Source organism: Eubalaena glacialis, chromosome 17 (assembly GCF_028564815.1).
Source record: "Eubalaena glacialis isolate mEubGla1 chromosome 17, mEubGla1.1.hap2.+ XY, whole genome shotgun sequence".
NCBI lineage: Eukaryota > Metazoa > Chordata > Mammalia > Artiodactyla > Balaenidae > Eubalaena > Eubalaena glacialis.
The window spans coordinates 12,017,791-12,037,252 of record NC_083732.1 but is presented as its reverse complement, the minus strand read 5'-3'; the positions used below and the strand labels follow the sequence as shown (position 1 = coordinate 12,037,252).

Sequence of the window (19,462 nt, the reverse complement as noted above, 5' to 3'; positions counted from 1 at the left end):
ACAGAGCAACTAAGCCCGTGCACCACAACTACTGAGCCTGCGCTCTAGAGCCCGTGAGCCACAACTACTGAGCCCGCGTGCCACAACTACTGAAGCCCGCACACCTAGAGCCCATGCTCCGCAACAAGAGAAGCCACCGCAGCGAGAAGCCCGCGCACCACAACAAAGAGTAGCCCCCGCTCGCCGCAACTAGAGAAAGCCCGTGCACATCAACAAAGACCCAACGCAGCTAAAAATAAGTAAAATAAATTTATTAAAAAAAAAGAAACAAGAATTCAATTCCATTAAGAAAAAATTAAGTAACAGTAATTATTATTATTATTATTTTTTAATTTATTTATTTTTGGCTGTGTTGTGTCTTTGTTGCGGTGTGCGGGCTTCTCACTGCAGTGGCGTCTCTTGTTGCAGAGCACGGGCTCTAGGCACGCGGGCTTCAGTAGTTGTGGCTCACGGGCTCTAGAGCGCAGGCTCAATAGTTGTGGTGCATGGGCTTAGTTGCTCCGTGGCAGGTGGGACCCTCCCGGACCAGGGCTCGAACCCGTGTCCCCTGCATTGGCAGGCAGATTCTCAACCACTGCGCCACCAGGGACGCCCTAATTATTATTATTAAACAAAAAAACTGCTTTGCTTTATTCATAAGAACTACTGATAAATAATGTAATAATGAATCTGTGGGGCGTGCATGTTTGCATGTCCGAGTCTAGTAATGACAGTCCATAGCATCTAGCAACAGAGTTTGTAAGTGATGACAGCAAGGAGGAGGATGACAACAGGAAAGCAATTTGTTCTTTTTTAACAATGTGAAATGCTATTGTCGAAGTGTTGAAGTGTGAGGCTGGAATCTGAAACTGTCATCTGTCTCACCATGATGACTGCACTCAAGCTTTATATGGTAATTCATTTCTTAAAGACTAGTTAAATCTATATTTCTATCTGAGAGTCACCATTTAGCAAGAAAAAATATACACTTAATTCTAATCAAATGTATTTTTCTCAAGAAAAACTATGTAATATTAACCCAAGGTTCTTTTTCTGATATATAATTTCACATATCCCTGAAATTATACACAAAATTATGTACATATACAACATTTTTCTGGGAAGAAGGTCCATACCATTAATCAAATTTTTAGGGAGTCTAGGACCCAACAAAGTATAAATTCTTAATTACAAGGGAACCAGAGGAAAATAAAAAGTATGTGTTGGGAAGAAGGGGGTGGAGATAGGAAGATGAAATTCTATAACAATTTTGAAATCCCCAACTGAAGACAACCCTTCCCTCAGTTCTCTTCTTCCTTATCTAAACTCCTAGCCACATTCACATTCTTCCTCCAGAACAGAAGAGGGAAACAAGGTTGCAATTCTTAAGTACTACTGGAAATATATTCCTAATACAAATTAGATATTTGCTGTAACTTTTCAACATAAAATACTGAGATGAACCAGAATCACATTAGTTGCATAGCTTGCTTTCTCTAGTTTAAAAACATTTTTACTTAAGGGCATATAGTAATAATAGAATGAGGAGAAAGTTTGGACAAACGTGAACACAGCTGACCCTTGAACAATGCTCAGGTTAGGGACACCAAACACTTCCCCCGCTTTCCCAACAAAATCCACATATAACTTTACAGTTGGCCCTCCTGTATCCGGGTTTTCACATCTGCAGATTCAACCAACCATGTATCATGTAGTACTATACTACTTACTACTGAAAAAAATCTGCATCTAAGTGGATGCAAGCAGTTGAAACCCACACTGTTCAAGGGTCAACTGTATATAGTTTTAAATTCAAACAAATGTTGAGGCCAAATGGAACGCAGTGAAGAGAAAACATAAAGGCCACGGCAGCATATAGGTCTGGTTTTAAAAGTAGGCTCTACCATTTATTGTCTGTATAAAGCTGGCAAATTATTGATCCCTCTATGTTTCCCTTTCCTCATCTATAAAACGGGAACAGTATCTACCTCATAAGCCTATGAGCCTTAAATGAGTTAAGGTAGGGGCTTCCCTGGTGGTGCAGTGGTTAGGAGTCCGCCTGCCAATGCAGGGGACGCGGGTTCGAGCCCTGGTCCAGGAGGATCCCACGTGCCGCAGAGCAACTAAGCCCGTGCGCCACAACTACTGAGCCTGAGCTCTGGAGCCTGCAAGCCACAACTGCTGAGCCCACGTGCCACAACTACTGAGGTCCACGCGCCTAGAGCCCATGCTCCGCAACGAGAGGCCCTGCAATGAGAGGCCCACGCACCGCAACGAAGAGTAGCCCCCGCTCGCTGCAACTAGAGAAAGCCCATGTGCAGCAATGAAGACCAAACGTAGTCAAAAATAAAACAAATAAATTAAAAAAAAAAACTGAGTTAAGGTATTTAAATATAACATGACTTTAATAAATACTGTCTTCTTCCCCTTCTATTATACGAGGTAGCAAAGTACACTAAAAAGAGGATTTTGGAATCAAAATTGGGTTCATATTACAGCTCTGCCACTTATTAGTAAGGTAACCTTGCACAAGTCAGTTAAACACTCTGAACCTCAGGTTTTTAATCTGCTAAAAAAAAAAAAAAAAAGTGTTGTTCTAGTGAACACACAAAATACATGTAAAAGACTGGGCATACTAAGCCGATCAGTGATAGCTATTATGATGGTGCTGATGTGTACAGTAAAATACAAAGAGCTAATCATCGCCAGCTGGCCTAATGGCAAAAACAAAACGCAGATCTCAAAACCTGCATTTTTTTTTAAAGCAGATAAAAGATACAGAGAATGAAGACATTTTCTGCTCTTGAATACATTCAAATATAGTATCAAGTTCACTTATATATCAAAGCAGTGAGAAATATGTATTTATCATTGAAAGATGGAACTAAAGTTTTTTTTTTTTTATATTCAGATTACTCTTAAGCAGCAGGCTAAGAGATCCCAGAAACTAAGATAGAAAATAACTCCAAAGGGTCAAATTGCTTAATGTTAGGAGAAAATTTATTTTTATATAGATTTTCAGTTAACTGATTAAAGGTGATGATTATATGTTACATAAAAAAATGATCTTTCCATCTATTGGTAGAAAAGGCCCTCAGTTGTGATTACAATATTGGGAGCAAGTTAATGCTCTCTTACCTGGTCCATTCTTTGATGAAAGGCATCCGTGTTACAGCTCAAAATGAACAAAGCTAAATAAGTAAACTAAGCTAAATAAAGTGTGTTATCTGTTCCTGAAACAAAATTCTGCACTTTGGCCTCAATCAGCACTGGTCACATTGCCTGACTTGGGGCGGGGGCAGGGGGATGACAGAGCAAAACAGTAGGAAATTAACTGTCATTGAATGTACCTACACTACATACAGGCCACTGTGATAGGTATTTTACATACACTGCCGTGTAATCCACAGGTTCATTGTGCAGTAGTAGTTCTTCCTACCTGTAATTTGTAGATGAAGAAAGTAACTGGCAGAGATAAATTTCATACCCAGGTTTGTTTGAATCCAAGACCTACAATCTTTCCACTCAACTACACTTCTTACTAAAATTGCAAATAAATAGCAATCATAAACTGTAAAGTTTCACTTTTGGGGAATCATTAGCAACAAAAGCTTCCTGACTTTCTGAAAAGAAATTCTTTTGCTGTCAGTACTGAAATGTTAATCTACCCTATGTAGCCAAATGATGGTAAGTAGCAATTGAGAAAGGTGGTATACTGCATTAAGTGAAGTTCAAAACATGAGAAGACGTAACTGAAAAAGATGAAAGTATTAACTTTACAAACCATTTTCCTATTGTTTATCCGAAAGATAATACTCAAAATTATGTAAATATAAAAAAGGGTAGGGACTTCTCTGGCAATCCAGTGGTTAAGACTTTGTCTTCCAATGCAAGGGGTGCGGGTTCGATCCCCAGTCGGGGAGATAAGATCCCACATGCCTTGCGGCCAAAAAACCAAAACCTAAAACAGAAGCAATATTGTAACAAATTCAATAAAGACTTTAAAAATGGTCCACATCAAAAAAAAATCTTTAGGGCTTCCCTGGTGGCGCAGTGGTTGAGAATCTGCCTGCTAATGCAGGGGACACGGGTTCGAGCCCTGGTCTGAGAAGATCCCACATGCCGCGGAGCAACTAGGCCCATGAGCCACAACTACTGAGCCTGCGCGTCTGGAGCCTGTCCTCCGCAACAAGAGAGGCCACGATAGTGAGAGGCCCGCGCACCGCGATGAAGAGTGGCCCCCGCTTGCCACAACTAGAGAAAGCCCTCGCACAGAAACGAAGACCCAACACAGCCAAAAATAAATAAATTAATTAATTTTTAAAAAGTCTTTAAAAAAAAAAAAAAGCGGGGGGGGGGGTAATGTTATTTGGTTCTTTGCTTTTTATCTCCAAAGAAAATAGATGGAACTTTGTGGGACTGGGGAAACAAAAAGTTCAACCTTCTCTTAGCAAGATTCAAAGAGACACAAAATAAAAACAAAAAAGTAAAAGTAGTGCATTAAAAAGTATACTCATATTCAAATTATGTAACCTGCCTATATCTTTAATGAATACAACGTAATTCCATGTCACCAATGACACTGAATGTGAAAATGAGAAACAAATATTCCACAAAATATGCTTGGCACAAGTATTGCTCTAATAACTTTACACTGGATCTGAAAAAAAAAAATTATGTATTAGTAGAAAATACTTTTTAAAATGTCAAGATCTGAACATCTTTGGCACAGAATAACCATATTACACTAATTATTTTTCTTTGTATCTATAGTTGTTATATTTTAGGAGACATGACTTACCTTTTAAACAGCTGTGTGATAAACCACATTAGAAGAGCATTCAATATTAACAGTTCTACAACATTCAGAGTTGTCAAGCATTAGTCAAACATATTTTATTCAATGATTTCTATATACATTTAAGCCTTTTCCTCACTAATAACAAATGCATTGCTTTTAACAGTCACATGAATATTGGTTAAGTTTTCAATGTAACCAACCCATCCCTTACTTAGGATGCTGGGTAAAGATTCACTTCCCTGATTTAAATAGTAAGCAAATTAAATACTACATAAGTTGGCCATATACATAAGATTCATTTTTCTCAGAAAAAATTCTCAATGTCTGGATTTTAAAAATGAATTTCAAGCACTCACCGATTGCATGCTTCCAACCTGTTGAAAAACCATCCTAATTAGGCGTTTAATCCAGCCAAGCATTTAGATGGCAAAGTCTCTCCAAATTTGCATTTCAAGTACTTCAGGCATACATAGCAGCACATGGTCCATAAAGCACACTGAAATTTTAAAATGTAAATACTGAAGTGAAACAATTATTATTTAGAATCTTTACTGTCTACAACACATCTCACAAAGTAAGTTCAGTCTACATCTTAAACCTTTGTGTGAATAAATTTACTTAACAAAAAAAATTTTCAACTAAGACCCAACGCAGCCAAAATAAATAAAACAAATTTTTAAAAAAAAAGAAAAAAAATTTACTTGTGATCGCCTTTAAATAAACTAATGGTACAATTTTTTTTATTTTTTTAAGTAGTTCTTTTCCAGTCAGGGTTCTACCTTGGAAGCAACAAAAACCTACTGTGGCTGACATAAGTAGAAAATATATTTATGGAAAGACACCCAGTAGACAACAATCTTAGAAGACACTTATAGGCTACACAGCCAGGAAAGACATCCAAAACTGCAGCAGAACTGGTCTTGGAAGACACCACTACAACTGCTACTGCCACCCCAGACAGAACAGAATCTACCAGGTCCCACTTTCCTGTCCCACTGGCTCCTGAGGTGCTGTCCATACTGGCGGCATTAGCTTGGCCGAATCCACCTGGCTGTAGTTACATGCCGATTCCGGCTCCCACCAAAATCATAAAGGAATTCCGGAAACATGAAACAGGAATTCAGAGGCCAGAAGGTCAAAAATAATGACAAACCACACTCACTGGCACTAAAACCCCTGCCACTCACCCTCCTCACCTCCCCGTCAATATACTGTATATCTGATAGAATTATGAACTCATATGGCATAAACCAGTTTACCTGAAGTGTTGGTCTCCAACATGACAAGTTTACACCAGACTATAAATCAATGTGCTGCTTCCTTGTCAAGGAAGACTTTAAAAAAAAAAAAAAAAAGCAGTACTTAGTCAGCAGTCCCCAACCTTTCTGGCAGCAGGGACCGGTTTCGTGGAAGACAGTTTTTCCACGGACGGGGCGGGGGATGGTCCAGGCGGTAACGCGAGCGATGGGGAGCGGCAGATGAGGCTCCGCTCGCTCGCCTCCTGCCATGTGGCCCAGTTCCTAACACGCCGTGGACCAGTACCGGTCCGCGACTCAGGGGTTGCGGACCCCTGTACTTAGTGATATACTTGATTTACATTCTGATATAGGCTTATCCCTTTGTGGACCAGAAATAACGTTTGTGGTCTACACTTTGAGGAGAACTTGATGAAGAATTACAAAGAATGGGGGGGGGGGCGGATAAAGTTGCCACAAATATGCCAGACACTGGGTGAAACATGAACTAGAAAGAGCCCAGCCCTAAGGACAGATCAAAGTATGCAATGAAAGAGTTCTAAGCGCTGACAGGAACATATGATTTATTGATAACTAAGAAATGGTCGGGACTAGAACTTTGGTGAGACATATATTTTAATATTACCAACATCTATAATTGCCTATAAGAATGAATATTCTGACAGGTAACGGGAATAAAAAGTGCAAAGGGCCAAAAATAAGCTGGAGATGACTGACAAAAAACTGGTCCGAGAAAAAGGATGGTTTTATGTAATTGGAAAACCTATCACTTTTTAAAAAATTGAGATATAACTTACACAGGCAAGTGCACAAACTTTAAGTATGTCCAGCTTGATGAATTTTTATGTATGTATAAACCCGTGGAACCTCCATCCAGATCAAGATGTGAAACATTTGAAGAACCCCAAGAGCTCCCTTGGGCCTCTACCCAGTCGATATCCATGCCTCACCTATCTAACTACTACTCTAACTTTTACAGCCTATCACTTTTGCAGGCTGTATGTACTCTTCTGTGTCTGACTTCTGTCACTCAACATTGTCTGTGACATTTATGCATATAATTTGCGAATCACAGTTCTTTTTCACAGATGTGCAGTATTTTGTTGTGGTACTATACCACAATTTACTTGCCCAGTTTACTGGGGGCTTTTTTGTTTGTTTTTTTGTTTTACTTTATTGGAGTACAGTTGATGTACAATGTTGTGTTACCCAACTTACTGTTCATGAACATTTGGATTGTTTCCATTTTTTAGCTACCATAAATAAAGTTGCTGAAACAATTCATACACATAACATAGCAAGGTACACATAAGAACTAATTTCTCGGACTTCCCTGGTGGTGCACCGGTTAAGAATCCACCTGCCAATACAGGGGACACAGGTTCGAGCCCTGGTCCGGGAAGATCCCACAGGCAGAGCAACTAAGCCCGTGCGCCACAACTACTGAGCCCATGAGCCACAACTACTGAAGCCCACGCTCCTAGAGCCTGTGCTCCGCAACAATAGAAGCCACCGCAATGAGAAGCCCGCACACCGCAACGAAGAGTAGCCCCCGCTCACCACAACTAGAGAAAGTCCACGCACAGCAATGAAGACCCAGCACAGCCAAAAATTAATTAATTAATTAAAAAAAGAAGAAGAACTAATTTCTCTTGGGACCTCCTTGACAGTCCAGTGGTTAAGACTCCACACTTCCACTGTAGGGGGCGTGGGTTCCATCCCTGGTCGGGGAACTAAGATCCCACATGCTGCGCGGCACAGCCAAAAATGAAAAAATAACTAATTTCTCGAGTCTATACCCAGAAGTAAAACTGCTAGATCATAAGATTATATAGATATATAGATATATCTATATATATCTATATTATAGATATAATTATATAGATTACATAGATATACAGATTATCTATAGATCTATAGATAGATAATCTGCAGCAGAACTGCAGATATATATATCTATATATCTATATATATAGATATATATAGATATATATATATATATAAAGGAATTCCGGAAACATAAAATATATATATATATTATATATGTTTATATATAAACATATATAATATATATATATTTTTATGTTTATATATAAATAATATATAATATAATATAGATATTATATAATATATTATATATATTATATATTATATAATATATATAATATATTATACATTATATATATGGAAAGAACCCAGTAGACAACATATAGTATATATTATAATATATAATATTAATATATATTATATTATATTATATATATTATATAGTATATTAATTTATATATTATAATATATATTATATATTATAATATATTATACATATATACAATATATTATACATATATAGTATATATGTAATATATATTACATATATGTAATATATATATTACATATATGTAGTATATATGTAATATATATGTAATATATACATATATACAATATATGTATACATATATATAAAATATATAACATATATATTATATATATGGAAAGACACCCAGTAGACAATATATATTATATAATATATATATTATATTATATATAATATATATATTATATAATATATATTCTATATTATATTTTATATAATACATATATTTTATGTTTATATATAAACATAAAATATATATAGATTATATATCTATATATATTATATCTATCTATATATAGATTATATAGATATATAAATCTTTTAAAAATCTGTAGAAACTAACATTTTTCTGAAGTGGTTGTACCAATTACACTCCCGTAAGCAGGTATATACAAGAGCTCTAGTTGGTCTATAATTCTTGGTATTGTCAACAGTCCATACTTGGTATTGTCAGTCTTTTTAATTTTAGCAGTTTTAGTAGCTTCTCCACAGGTTTTGGGGACATTTTGATACCTTCCATTAAGAAGTGTCTTTCGATCGTTTTTTTTTTTTTTTTTTTAAGATTTCTTTTGATGTGGACCAGTTTTAAAGTCTTTAATGAATCTGTTACAATACCGCTTCTGTTTTATGTTTTGGTTTTTTGGCCTTGAGGCATGTGGGAGCTTAGCTACCCGAGCAGGGATGGAAACCGCATCCCCTGCATTGGAAGGCGAAGTCTTAACCAGTGGACCACCAGGGAAGTCCCTTTCGCTCGTTTTTTAAGTCAATAGTTTTTTTTAAACTATTTTTAAAAATTATTCTTGCCAGGAAGGAGTCTGCGCTAGAGATAAAGATTAGGAAGCACTGGCTTAGAAAAAGGAGATGCAACCTAAGAGTGAATGGGCTAACTCGTACAGAGTAAGAAATGGAGCCAGAATAGAAGCCTCAAGAAATACTTGCGCATCAAGCAGAGAAAACAAGAGTCACTGGGAAAAAAATGATCAAAGAGGTAATAGAAAAATGAGAGAGGTATTGTCACCAAAAAAAAAAAACAAACAAAAAAAACGGAAATTTCAATAAGGGGAATGGTTCTTGTTACTGATAAACAGAAAACACAGAGTAGAGGTCACATAGTCGGGGGCCTGCTAGTTACCCTTTCCTCCAAACTTCTCCACTGTGCTCTCTGGAACCCTGTTTGAAGGTAAGCATCCCCTCCCTCGCTGAACTGAAATTTGGCTGTCCCTTTAGAATGCTGCTTCAAAGCCTTCTCAAAGGGTCCTGTGCTTGCTTATTCTCTCCCACTTTGTATCAAGGCTGTTTCCAATCAATTACTGCTCTAAGCTCTTTGAAAAACCCTCCCTCAAAGGCAAAACTAAAGTGACAACAAAACAGAGCAGTGGTCACCAGGGTTATTAACTACAGCAAAGCACAAGGGAGGTTTTGGAAAAATGGAAGTAGTCTACATCTTGATTGTGGTGGTGGTTACATGACTGTGTTCAAAGAAATGCCTGCCAAAAGGAGTGAATTTTGCTGTATGTAAATTATACCTTCATTTAAAAAAATAAAAAGCTCTCCTTAGGAAGCACTGCTTTACCACCCTCTGTCCCTCGTTAGGGTTGACTTAAGGACACTTGAATCATTCCCTATCGCTCAGCTATGACTTCAACCGAGTCTTCTTCTCTACTCCAAGTCCTTTCCTAAATGGAATTCTGCACTTTGGCCTCATTAGCACTAGTACACCAATAAACATACATTCTTGCTGGTGCTAGGTGATCATAATATTCACAGAGATGATGCATCCAACAGAGCACTGTTTGAGTCTATTTACATAAAGATCTAAAACAGGTAAAAGTGAAAGCGATCTCATCATAGATTATGAATTTTTTTTTAAATTTAAACTTAGTTTTTTTTGTTTTGTTTTTTTTTTAATTGTTGGAGACAGAGGTAGTAACTGGTAGGAGGCCTGAGAGGGATTTCTGAGGATGCTGGCAGTGTTCTATTTCTTGACATAGACAGATACTTGCACGTGTTTACCCTGTGAAAGCTTACCAAGATGTACACTTACATACTTTTCTTAATGTAAGTTATGCTTCAAATAAAAGTTTTAAAAACACACAGAGCCTTTGACCAAGTTACGCAACTTTCAGGAATTTCTTTTGCAGAAATAAAAGCATTATACAAAAAGAATATATACAAAGATGGGGCTTCCCTGGTGGCGCAGTGGTTGAGAATCTCCCTGCCAATGCAGGGGACACGGGTTCGAGCCCTGGTCTGGGAAGATCCCACATGCCACGGAGCGACTAGGCCCGTGAGCCACAATTGCTGAGCCTGCGTGTCTGGAGCCTGTGCTCCGCAACAAGAGAGGCCGCGATAGTGAGAGGCCCGCGCACCGCGATGAAGAGTGGCCCCCACTTGCCGCAACTAGAGAAAGCCCTCACACAGAAACGAAGACCCAACACAGCCAAAAATAAATAAATAAATAAAATTAAAAAAAAAAAAGATATAATGAAGTTAGATGCTTGCACCTAATGGTAGAATCACCATTCATTCAAAAAAAAAAAAAAAAAGAATATATATAAAGATATTTTCTGCAGTGCCTTTTCTACTCACAAAACTAGGATCAACTTTAAATGTTCACCAATAAAACACCTGTTAAATAAATTACTGTATATGCATATTACAAACTTTATGCATCTATTAAAAGTGAGTTACAGTCTATGTAATGACTTGATGGTATATATATGATACAGGAAGAGTAATATACTAAGTATGATTTCATTTCTGTAAAACAAAAAAAAAATCTTCGACCTTTTCATTTATGAAAAGATATACATCAAACTCTTAAAACTGGCCAGAGTGGGTAGAAGTAAATTTTTCTTTGTATGGTTTGTACTGTTTAGACAATGCTACAAAAATACATGTTTTAATTTTCATTTAAAAACAAAATCTAGGGACTTCCCTGGTGGTCAACTGGGTAAGACTCCACGCTCCCAATGCTGGGGGCCCGGGTTCGATCCCGGGTCCGATCCCGGGTCGGGGAACTAGATCCCGCATGCATGCTACAACTGACAGTCCGCATGCCGCCACAACTAAGAAGCCCACATGCCGCAACTAAGACCTGGCGCAGCCAAAAAAAAAAAAAAAAAAAAATCAGTTACAAAAACCAAATATCTCACCTTGCAGCTTTCACTCAGACACTCCTTGGACCATACTGAGACCTTCAGTCTCCTCCCCTGCACTTTCCGACGACCTAATCAATCCCTTCCCACTTTCACTTTCTTCTACCTCATGAAGCCCCAAATCACTTGAACCACTGCTTTGTTAGTATTTTCAACTCCTTTTTCTACTGTTTTGTTTATTCTACAAGCCAGAACTTGATGAGTCCACAAGCCTACACTTCCTACAATTGGGCTGTAGAAAAATGACTATATCTCACATTTTGATGTTGCTACAAATGTACTACCTCTGGTCTCAACTGGGCCTTCACTGCTGCCTAGCATTCAGGAAAATCTTACTTTCTGCTCTTCCCACTCTTCCATTCTCCAGAGCAGCTATTTCAAGCATTCTCCATGCTACCCAAATCTCTCTAACCCTTGCTCCATCATTTCTCGGCAGATGACCCAGCTTACTACTTTAAATAATAGAGAAGTCTTCTGACAGAAAATCCCTCAACATCCTGCCACGCCACATGCCATACACACAGCATCTCTGCATCCACACCTATTCTGTCTCTCTAAGTCTGTCCCCCATTCTCTCCTGTCCCTCCTTCCAACTAAGTGCTCAGGATTATACCCCCCCACCCCCAACCCACAGGTCTCATTACATCAGCTCCATCCTGTATTACATGGATTCTCTTTCTTCTCCCCTGTTAAATTCAATCACATGCTACCATCTGGTTTCTCCCATCTTCTTTTAAACCAAAGAAATCTGAAACTGAGCTCCTTAACTTTCCTCCTAAATCTGTTGCTTATATGTTCCCTGCCTCAAAATGGCACACCTAGTCAGTTATTCCTTCTTTCTCGTTCATTTTCTACAATCAAGTTCTATTTTCCCTCCTAAATATATCAGATTCCATTTCCATTGCCCTTACTGCTCTTCTAAGTCTATACTATTGTAAAAATCTATTAACTAGACTATTTGCACCACCCTCTCCCCTGATTTTGCTATCCCTTTCTATCCATTCTCAATACCAAAGTAGGCCCTTTATGATTTGGTCATAAAGAGGGTTTTCCTGAGCAACCAGGATTAGGGCCCTCCTGTATGTATTCTCTTACATAGTGTATTAAAACAATGTACCTAAACTGCTTACCTCCTCCACTGCACTTCAATCACCGTAAGTGCAAAGACTATCTCATTCATCACAGTGACCCCAGCATGTAGCACAACATATAGGATATAACAGTTGCTCAGTTAATATGTGAATATTAAATGAAAGGCATCTAAGCCCCAAGCCAGTGCCTTTTCTATACTGTCTCAATTTCAAACAGATATCTTAAGAGGACTTTTACTTCTATTTATAGGTGAACTAGGTAATTTCAGACAAACCCTCCTCTCACTGAGGACAAGTAAACTAGGGGACAAAATTTTTAAAATCAACTATTTGAAAGCATCAGAGAACTATTAAGGCAGAGAAGTATAACCAGGCCAAGAGCTGGTTCTTTGAAAAGACTAATAAAAAGAATTGACCTCTAATGAGATTTACTGCAGAGAGAGAGAAAAGGCACTTTGCCAGTATCAGGAATGAAAAAGGGGACATCACTATAGATCTCAAAGGCATGAAGAAAATCATAAAAGGCCAAACAAACCTGTAGTGTAAGAAGTTACAATGGTGGTTACCTTTGGATGGGGTGGGTAAGAGTTGGAAGGGAGTATAAAGGAGCTCTCTGGAGGGCAGACAACTTTCTATTTCTTAAACTGGGTGGTCTCTGCATGGATATTTGCTTTGTGATCATTTATTGAGCTGTATATTTATGTCTGTGCATCTTTCTGCGTTACACTTTGTGTGTGTTATACTTCACAAGAAAAAAGGTTTAAAAAAGATAGCTAAGAATCAGGCTGCACTTTGTTTTCTAGGTTCTTTATGTATGTGTATGTGTGTGTGTTTGTAATTATATGATGACGGTATAGGCTTATAGTCGAGTCTACTCTAGCGTAGACCAGACATATAGAAATATCGTGGTGGGGTAGCTGGCAAGGCAGGAGAAGAGAAAACCAAGAGTAAAGGAGAAACAGGTAAACTGTGAAAACAGACTTTCTTTTCCCGCCACAAATATTATGAAACTATGTGTGTGCAGGTAGACCAATTAAAGTGTATAGCAGTCAAATCAAAGATAATACAACATAATATTGTTTCAACTAATGCAGTGTATGTTTTTGAGATACTTATAATAAAAAAAGTTATTAGCAATAGTTTCACAATAAACCTGTTAGCAGTGATACCAAAGTTGTCATTAAACTTAAAATTCCAAAAACTTTAAAAGCTACAACAGTACGTGAGGCTTATTTTTATAAGGTCTTTTGGAACTATTCAAGGAAATGGTCATTTAATTATCTTTACAATATAACAGAAGAGTGTGACCATTTCATTCTGGGGTCGGAGGAGTCTAAAAAGATTAATAGACCATTCTTAGTTATTTGGTTGGCTAAATTATTGGAATAAGGTTTCCTGTTCTCAGAAAACTAAGAGATCAGGTAAACCATATTAGTGCATCCCAAACGACAGTCTACATTCTGGCTGCAAACAATGATGCAAAAGAAAAATAAGGACCATGAAGTAAAAAACAAAAACAAAAACTTATTCAATTTAAAGTTACTGTCCTTTATTTTGAGAATATGTCCTTCTTACGTTTTTGGTATGAAAATGTTTTTTCTTTTAGGATGTGGGGACAGTAGATGAATGTTATTTTTGATTTTTTTATTTTAATGCTTACTTATAATAAAAAGTTGTCAAAGCCCTACCCTACTTTCTGGAAATTAAGCTTGAAATTCAAGTCTAGTGACCACTGCTATACTTCAAGTCAGTCTGGGCTGAGACTTTAAGTCAGAACACTTACCACACTATAAAACAATGACATAGTACTCAACCTATGGGTACAATTTACTGGCAATATTCTGAATTAATATTCCATACTATTCATGCAAATTAAGTACACTGCTACATTCCCAGTACTTAGCACAGAGTCTGACATATAATAAGTTTAACTTTTTTCAGTCCACAAATGAATAAATCTCATGACCTGTACTACGTCTCTCAAAAACAAAAAAAAAAGCTGTTTAGATAAGAAACCTAAGAACATAATCTAATTAAAACTTGATGAAAATTCTTTCAAGTTAATGGGCTATAGATATGAAACTAAACTTCTAAAGGACATTTTCTGTAACATTTTTAGGAGTTAACTTTCTCTCCGTATGCTATAAAAGAGGTTAGAGGTAGCTTTATATTTCCATTTGAACTAAAGATGTGCCATTTTCATGTGAGGATCTCTGACATATAACCCTCCTGTGAATGAGATAGGAATTTCCTTAAAGTGTTATTTTAAGTATTCCCATGCAAATGAATTAAGTATTCTGGCATCAATTTTAAAACAATCTTTCGAAAAGACTGCTCAAATATCTTAAGTAGTCCTGGACATCAGTAGAAAAAAACACTCACACTACTTGGAAGTCAATAATATTTTTCACTAACTAAAAGTGCTTCCTTGGGCCAAGCAAATTGATGAAAATTCACTATAAACGTGATTTTTATAAGTTGTGTAATAATTACTGTCCCCTACATATTATGTATATAAAAAATTCCCTTATGGAAAAATTCAGTAAATTATACCTTCATAAGTAAAGGTGTTTACTTTTTTTTCAAGTTTTAACAATACTTTTTTTTTTTTTTTAATTGAAGTATAGTTAATTTACAATGTTGTGTTAGTTTCAAGAAAGATGTTTAGTTTTTAAAAGCCAGTAAGGGTAGTTACTGAAGTATTAGTTGTAAAAGAGAAACTCTAGAGGCAAACTAAATGTCCATCAATAAGGAAATAGTTAAATTCAACATACCCATTCTAAGTTTATGGCCATTAAAACAAAAAGCTATACATGAAAGGATTTCATGATAAAAATCTAAATGACTAACACATATGTGATTCTGTTTTTAAAAAATAAAACAAAGCATAGAAATAGTGGTGAGGGGCTTCCCTGGTGGCGCAGTGGTTGAGAATCCGCCTGCCAATGCAGGGGACACGGGTTCGAGCCCTGGTCTGGGAAGATCCCACATGCCGCAGAGCAACTGGGCCCGTGAGCCACAACTACTGAGCCCGCGCGTCTGGAGCCTGTGCTCCGCAACAAGAGAGGCCGCGACAGTGAGAGGCCCGTGCACCGCGATGAAGAGTGGCCCCCACTCGCCACAACTAGAGAAAGCCCTCACACAGAAACGAAGACCCAGCACAGCCAAAAATAATTAAAAAAAAAAAAGAAATAGTGGTGAAATAGATATTTTATGTACACATGTACACAGAAGAAAAGATTTGAAAAGATACCAAAGCTTAACATTGCTTGTCTCTGAAGCTTGGTGATGGAATTCTCTACCTTTTCTTCTTTATATTTATGCACTTCTGTATCATTACATGGTGAGATTACAGTATCACTTTTTGTTTATCTAATTTGTGTAAGTTGTATCAACAGTAAATAAACATAAAAGAACAGATGAACAGCTGAGTAGTTAACATTTCAAAAAGCAGCTATATAGTAATAACACTCATCACCAAGACTGCCCAAGAAAACAAAGGGGTAGAAACTGAAGTTTATCAGCACTTCAGAACCTGCTGCACCACTGTACCACGCTGTCTCTTCCCCTCTCTCTTTTTTTTTTTTAATTTGTCTGCACCACGCGGCATGTGGGATCTTAGTTCCCCGACCAGGGATGGAAACCCTGTACCCTGCATTGGGAGTGCAGAGTCTAAACCACTGGACTGCCAGCGAAGTCCCTCTTCCTCTCCTTCAGAGTATTTTTTTTTTCTCCACTCCTTTCCTTATATCCATACATTCACCAGTTACCAACTTCTATTTCCACCAGGTTAATTCACTAATTGCTTCACATCTCAGGTGAAGCCATTTTTGACTGAGCCAGCTCACTATCTTCTTATGAGACTGTGATCATGTCACTTCTTTGCTCAAATTCAAACTCCTTAAACTTGGCACTCAAGTTCCTCCATGCGTGAGTCTAACCTTACTTCTAGACTTTTGAACTACTCCCCTACAGTAGGAATCCTAAACTCCAGTTTAACAGGTCTTCTCTGCTGTCCTCCGAACAAGCCCAGCTGTCTCTTTCTAGTCCTTACTCCTCTAAAACTACTTGAAGATGAAGATGCTCTCTAAGAAGTAATATAAGATAGAAAAGATGAGGGATACAGATTAAAGTATCCAGTATACATTGCCAGTATATGCTAAGTGCCGAAAGAGGTAGAGATTATTCACTGATACATAATTTTTTCCCTTTCCCTTCCTCTTTAACTGGACATATTCTATAAAATAAATGTTTTAAATTCTATTTACTGAACTACTCTTATATACTTTGCTCATAACTTTAAATTCAATTGTATTAACCTTTTATTGTTTCAAAGAAACAAAAATACCTATCTTACTACTGTACGCATAAATACCCAGGGTTTTTTTTTTTTCCTCCCCCCATTATGGATTTGTAGCTCAACAGAATTTCCCACAGCAGTTAATTTACTCCACAATTCTTAGGACATTCAATTATGGTTAAAAGAGCAAGAACTTTGCAGTGACCAGGGTCAGCATCCTAAATTACAGCCCCCTGCCACTTACATCAGTGTGATCGCAGGCAAATTGCTTAACCTCTCTAAGCCTCTTTTCCCCTCACCTGTAAAATGGGATAATACCTACTTCACACAGCTGTTGTAAAAGTTAAATGAATAGGTGGAAACAATTTCAGTGCTTCATACATACCAAAAACTCGGTAAATATAAATTATCAATACAAAAAAGATTTTAATAAATAATCAATACATAATGCTACTCAAAAGCAGTAAAGCTACAGACAAAACTAGATTATTTGGCACCTTTGTTTTCACTGATTCTGAAAAGCTGAGCACCAGGTAATGAAACCGCACCGTCAGAGAACTGCCCACATTCTTGCAGCGCAAACTAAATTAACGCTGTCTACGCCTGCAAGTGTGCCTCATTTTACTCAACCTCTCTAGAAAGCAAATGACTGGAAAAGAAGTATGATTACTGATCATGAGAAATATGTAAAAGAGATGAAAAGATATGTCTGGGATACACTTCAAAATAACCCGGGGAGAGGGAGCAAGCCTGGCCATTTAATTATACTTGCTGAATTGGTGAAATTGAGTGATGGGTACACCGAGTTCTTTACACTATTCTCTCGACCTCTGTAGAATTTGCAGATTTCCATAATAAAATGTGTTTTTAAATGTCCAAAGGTCGATTTTTTTTTTCCCCCTTGGGGCTTAATGCAAATCCTGGTCCTGGTCCGGAAGACATTGGGAAAGTCCTGGGCAGCGGAAAGTGAAACAGTAACGCTGGCCAGCGGAGGCTGGTTAACCCTCCCCGGCCGCCCGGGAGGCGTGCTCCTCCCTCCGAATCCCCGAGGCCTGGCCGGGAGATGCGCCCGCCAAGTCCGGCCGCCGGTCCCGGGAGAGAGCAACACCCACGGGAACCGCAGCCAAGGGCCTTCCAGACGGCCGGCGGGCCAACTGCGGGCTCCGGACGACCGACCGAAGCCCGGGGGCGGGGCGGGTGAGTGCCAGCCTTCGGGGCAAGTCGGCCAAATTCCCTCTGCTCCGCCAAAGCTCCAGCCCCACCCGGGTCCTCAGCCACCCCGGCTGCCCCAGATCCTCTCCGCCTCCCTCCAGCCGCGGCGCAGACACCCAACCGGCCCGCGGAGCCCGCCGGCCTCCCCGCAAGCCCGAGCCCGGCTCCCTCAGCGCCTACCCTGACTGTCATCAGGGTTTCCCACCGCCGTCTGGCCCGGGGGCGCCTCCTCAACCCCAGGCCAACCGCTTTCCAGAGTCGCTAGCCCCACTTTACCTCGGCCGCGCGGCAGCCAGGAGCCCCTTGCCGCTACTCCGGCTTCCAGCTTGGATGACTCGCGGCGTCACTGCCAATCACCCGATCTCCGCCCCAAGCCCGGGCCAGGCTGACCAATCAGCGGTTTCCTCCGGCCCTGAGGCGGGCACTGAGAGCGGGAGCGGAAAGCCAGATGACCGCCGGAAGCGCCTGGAGCGGCCTTTCGCAGTGTGCGCACGCGCGGGGCTCGGCGGGGGCGTGCGCTTGCTCGTGGACCTCGCTTTCCGTCTTCACTTCCCTGCCCTGGGAAGTGCCTTGTAAACCTCAAGCTCTAGGCGTGTAGGGAGAACCACATGATGAATGTAGCCGCAAGTGTGCATTACCTTGAAAGAAGCTGTGAATCTTAAGCCCTTGTTAAGCTAACCAGTGTGGAGCTCGTTCATCCCGCGCTGTAGGGACTTGTGCTCACCCGGCTTATCTTCTGCTGCCTTTTACAGACTTCGTATCCCCGGTGTGTTTGTCTTCAGGGAGAGTGAGGGTGTGGGGTTGTACAAAGTGCCTGATGGATGAGGATTTTACTTTACTGAGTCTTCAGTTCCAGCATCTGTTTAGTCTGATCCATTGCGGCACATGGTTTTTAATAGCTGAATATCCTAGGACACTCTGGATTGCAAATCATTCTGTCATGAAAATATGATCACTACATTTATAGCTAACAATATATTAAGCATGGTAACGTGTGTAGTACTGATAAAAGATTCACAGGTAGAATGAGAAACCTATTTCTGTATGGCCTTTCAAGGGGCTGTTGCTGATTGGCTTGATTAGCTGCATCTCTTACCCTCCCATTGTAATTGATCCCAGAGGTCAGTCTGCAGACAGCGGAGCGCCGATGTTCTTATCCTGGGACCCGCAGTCTCTCCCTGGCGAGGGCTTCCCTCCTTCAGCAAGAGCATTAATTCATTTACTCAACAAGGGCTTGTTGGGGCCCACTATGACAGTACAAAGATTTTAAAAAGCTTTGAACCACGCCCTC

The 19,462-nt window shown here is 39.1% G+C and overlaps 1 protein-coding gene across 4 annotated transcripts in view; it reads right to left on the bottom strand.

The window, feature by feature from the left end:
- The window catches only part of MTFR1 (mitochondrial fission regulator 1), a 71,697-nt gene extending 53,166 nt beyond the window's left edge, over positions 1-18,531 (bottom strand). For 3 of the 4 annotated variants that reach the window (XR_009697656.1, XM_061171708.1, XM_061171706.1), the window contains exons 1-2: positions 18,448-18,531; positions 5,137-5,276 (exon numbers count right to left, since the gene is read on the bottom strand). Coding sequence is in view for 3 of the 4 variants with exons in the window: in XM_061171708.1 (XP_061027691.1) it covers positions 5,137-5,199 (63 nt within the window). In the remaining variant the exon portion in view is untranslated. The other variant, XM_061171707.1, reaches the window with a different exon arrangement.
- Between the last annotated feature and the right edge of the window lie 931 nt (positions 18,532-19,462).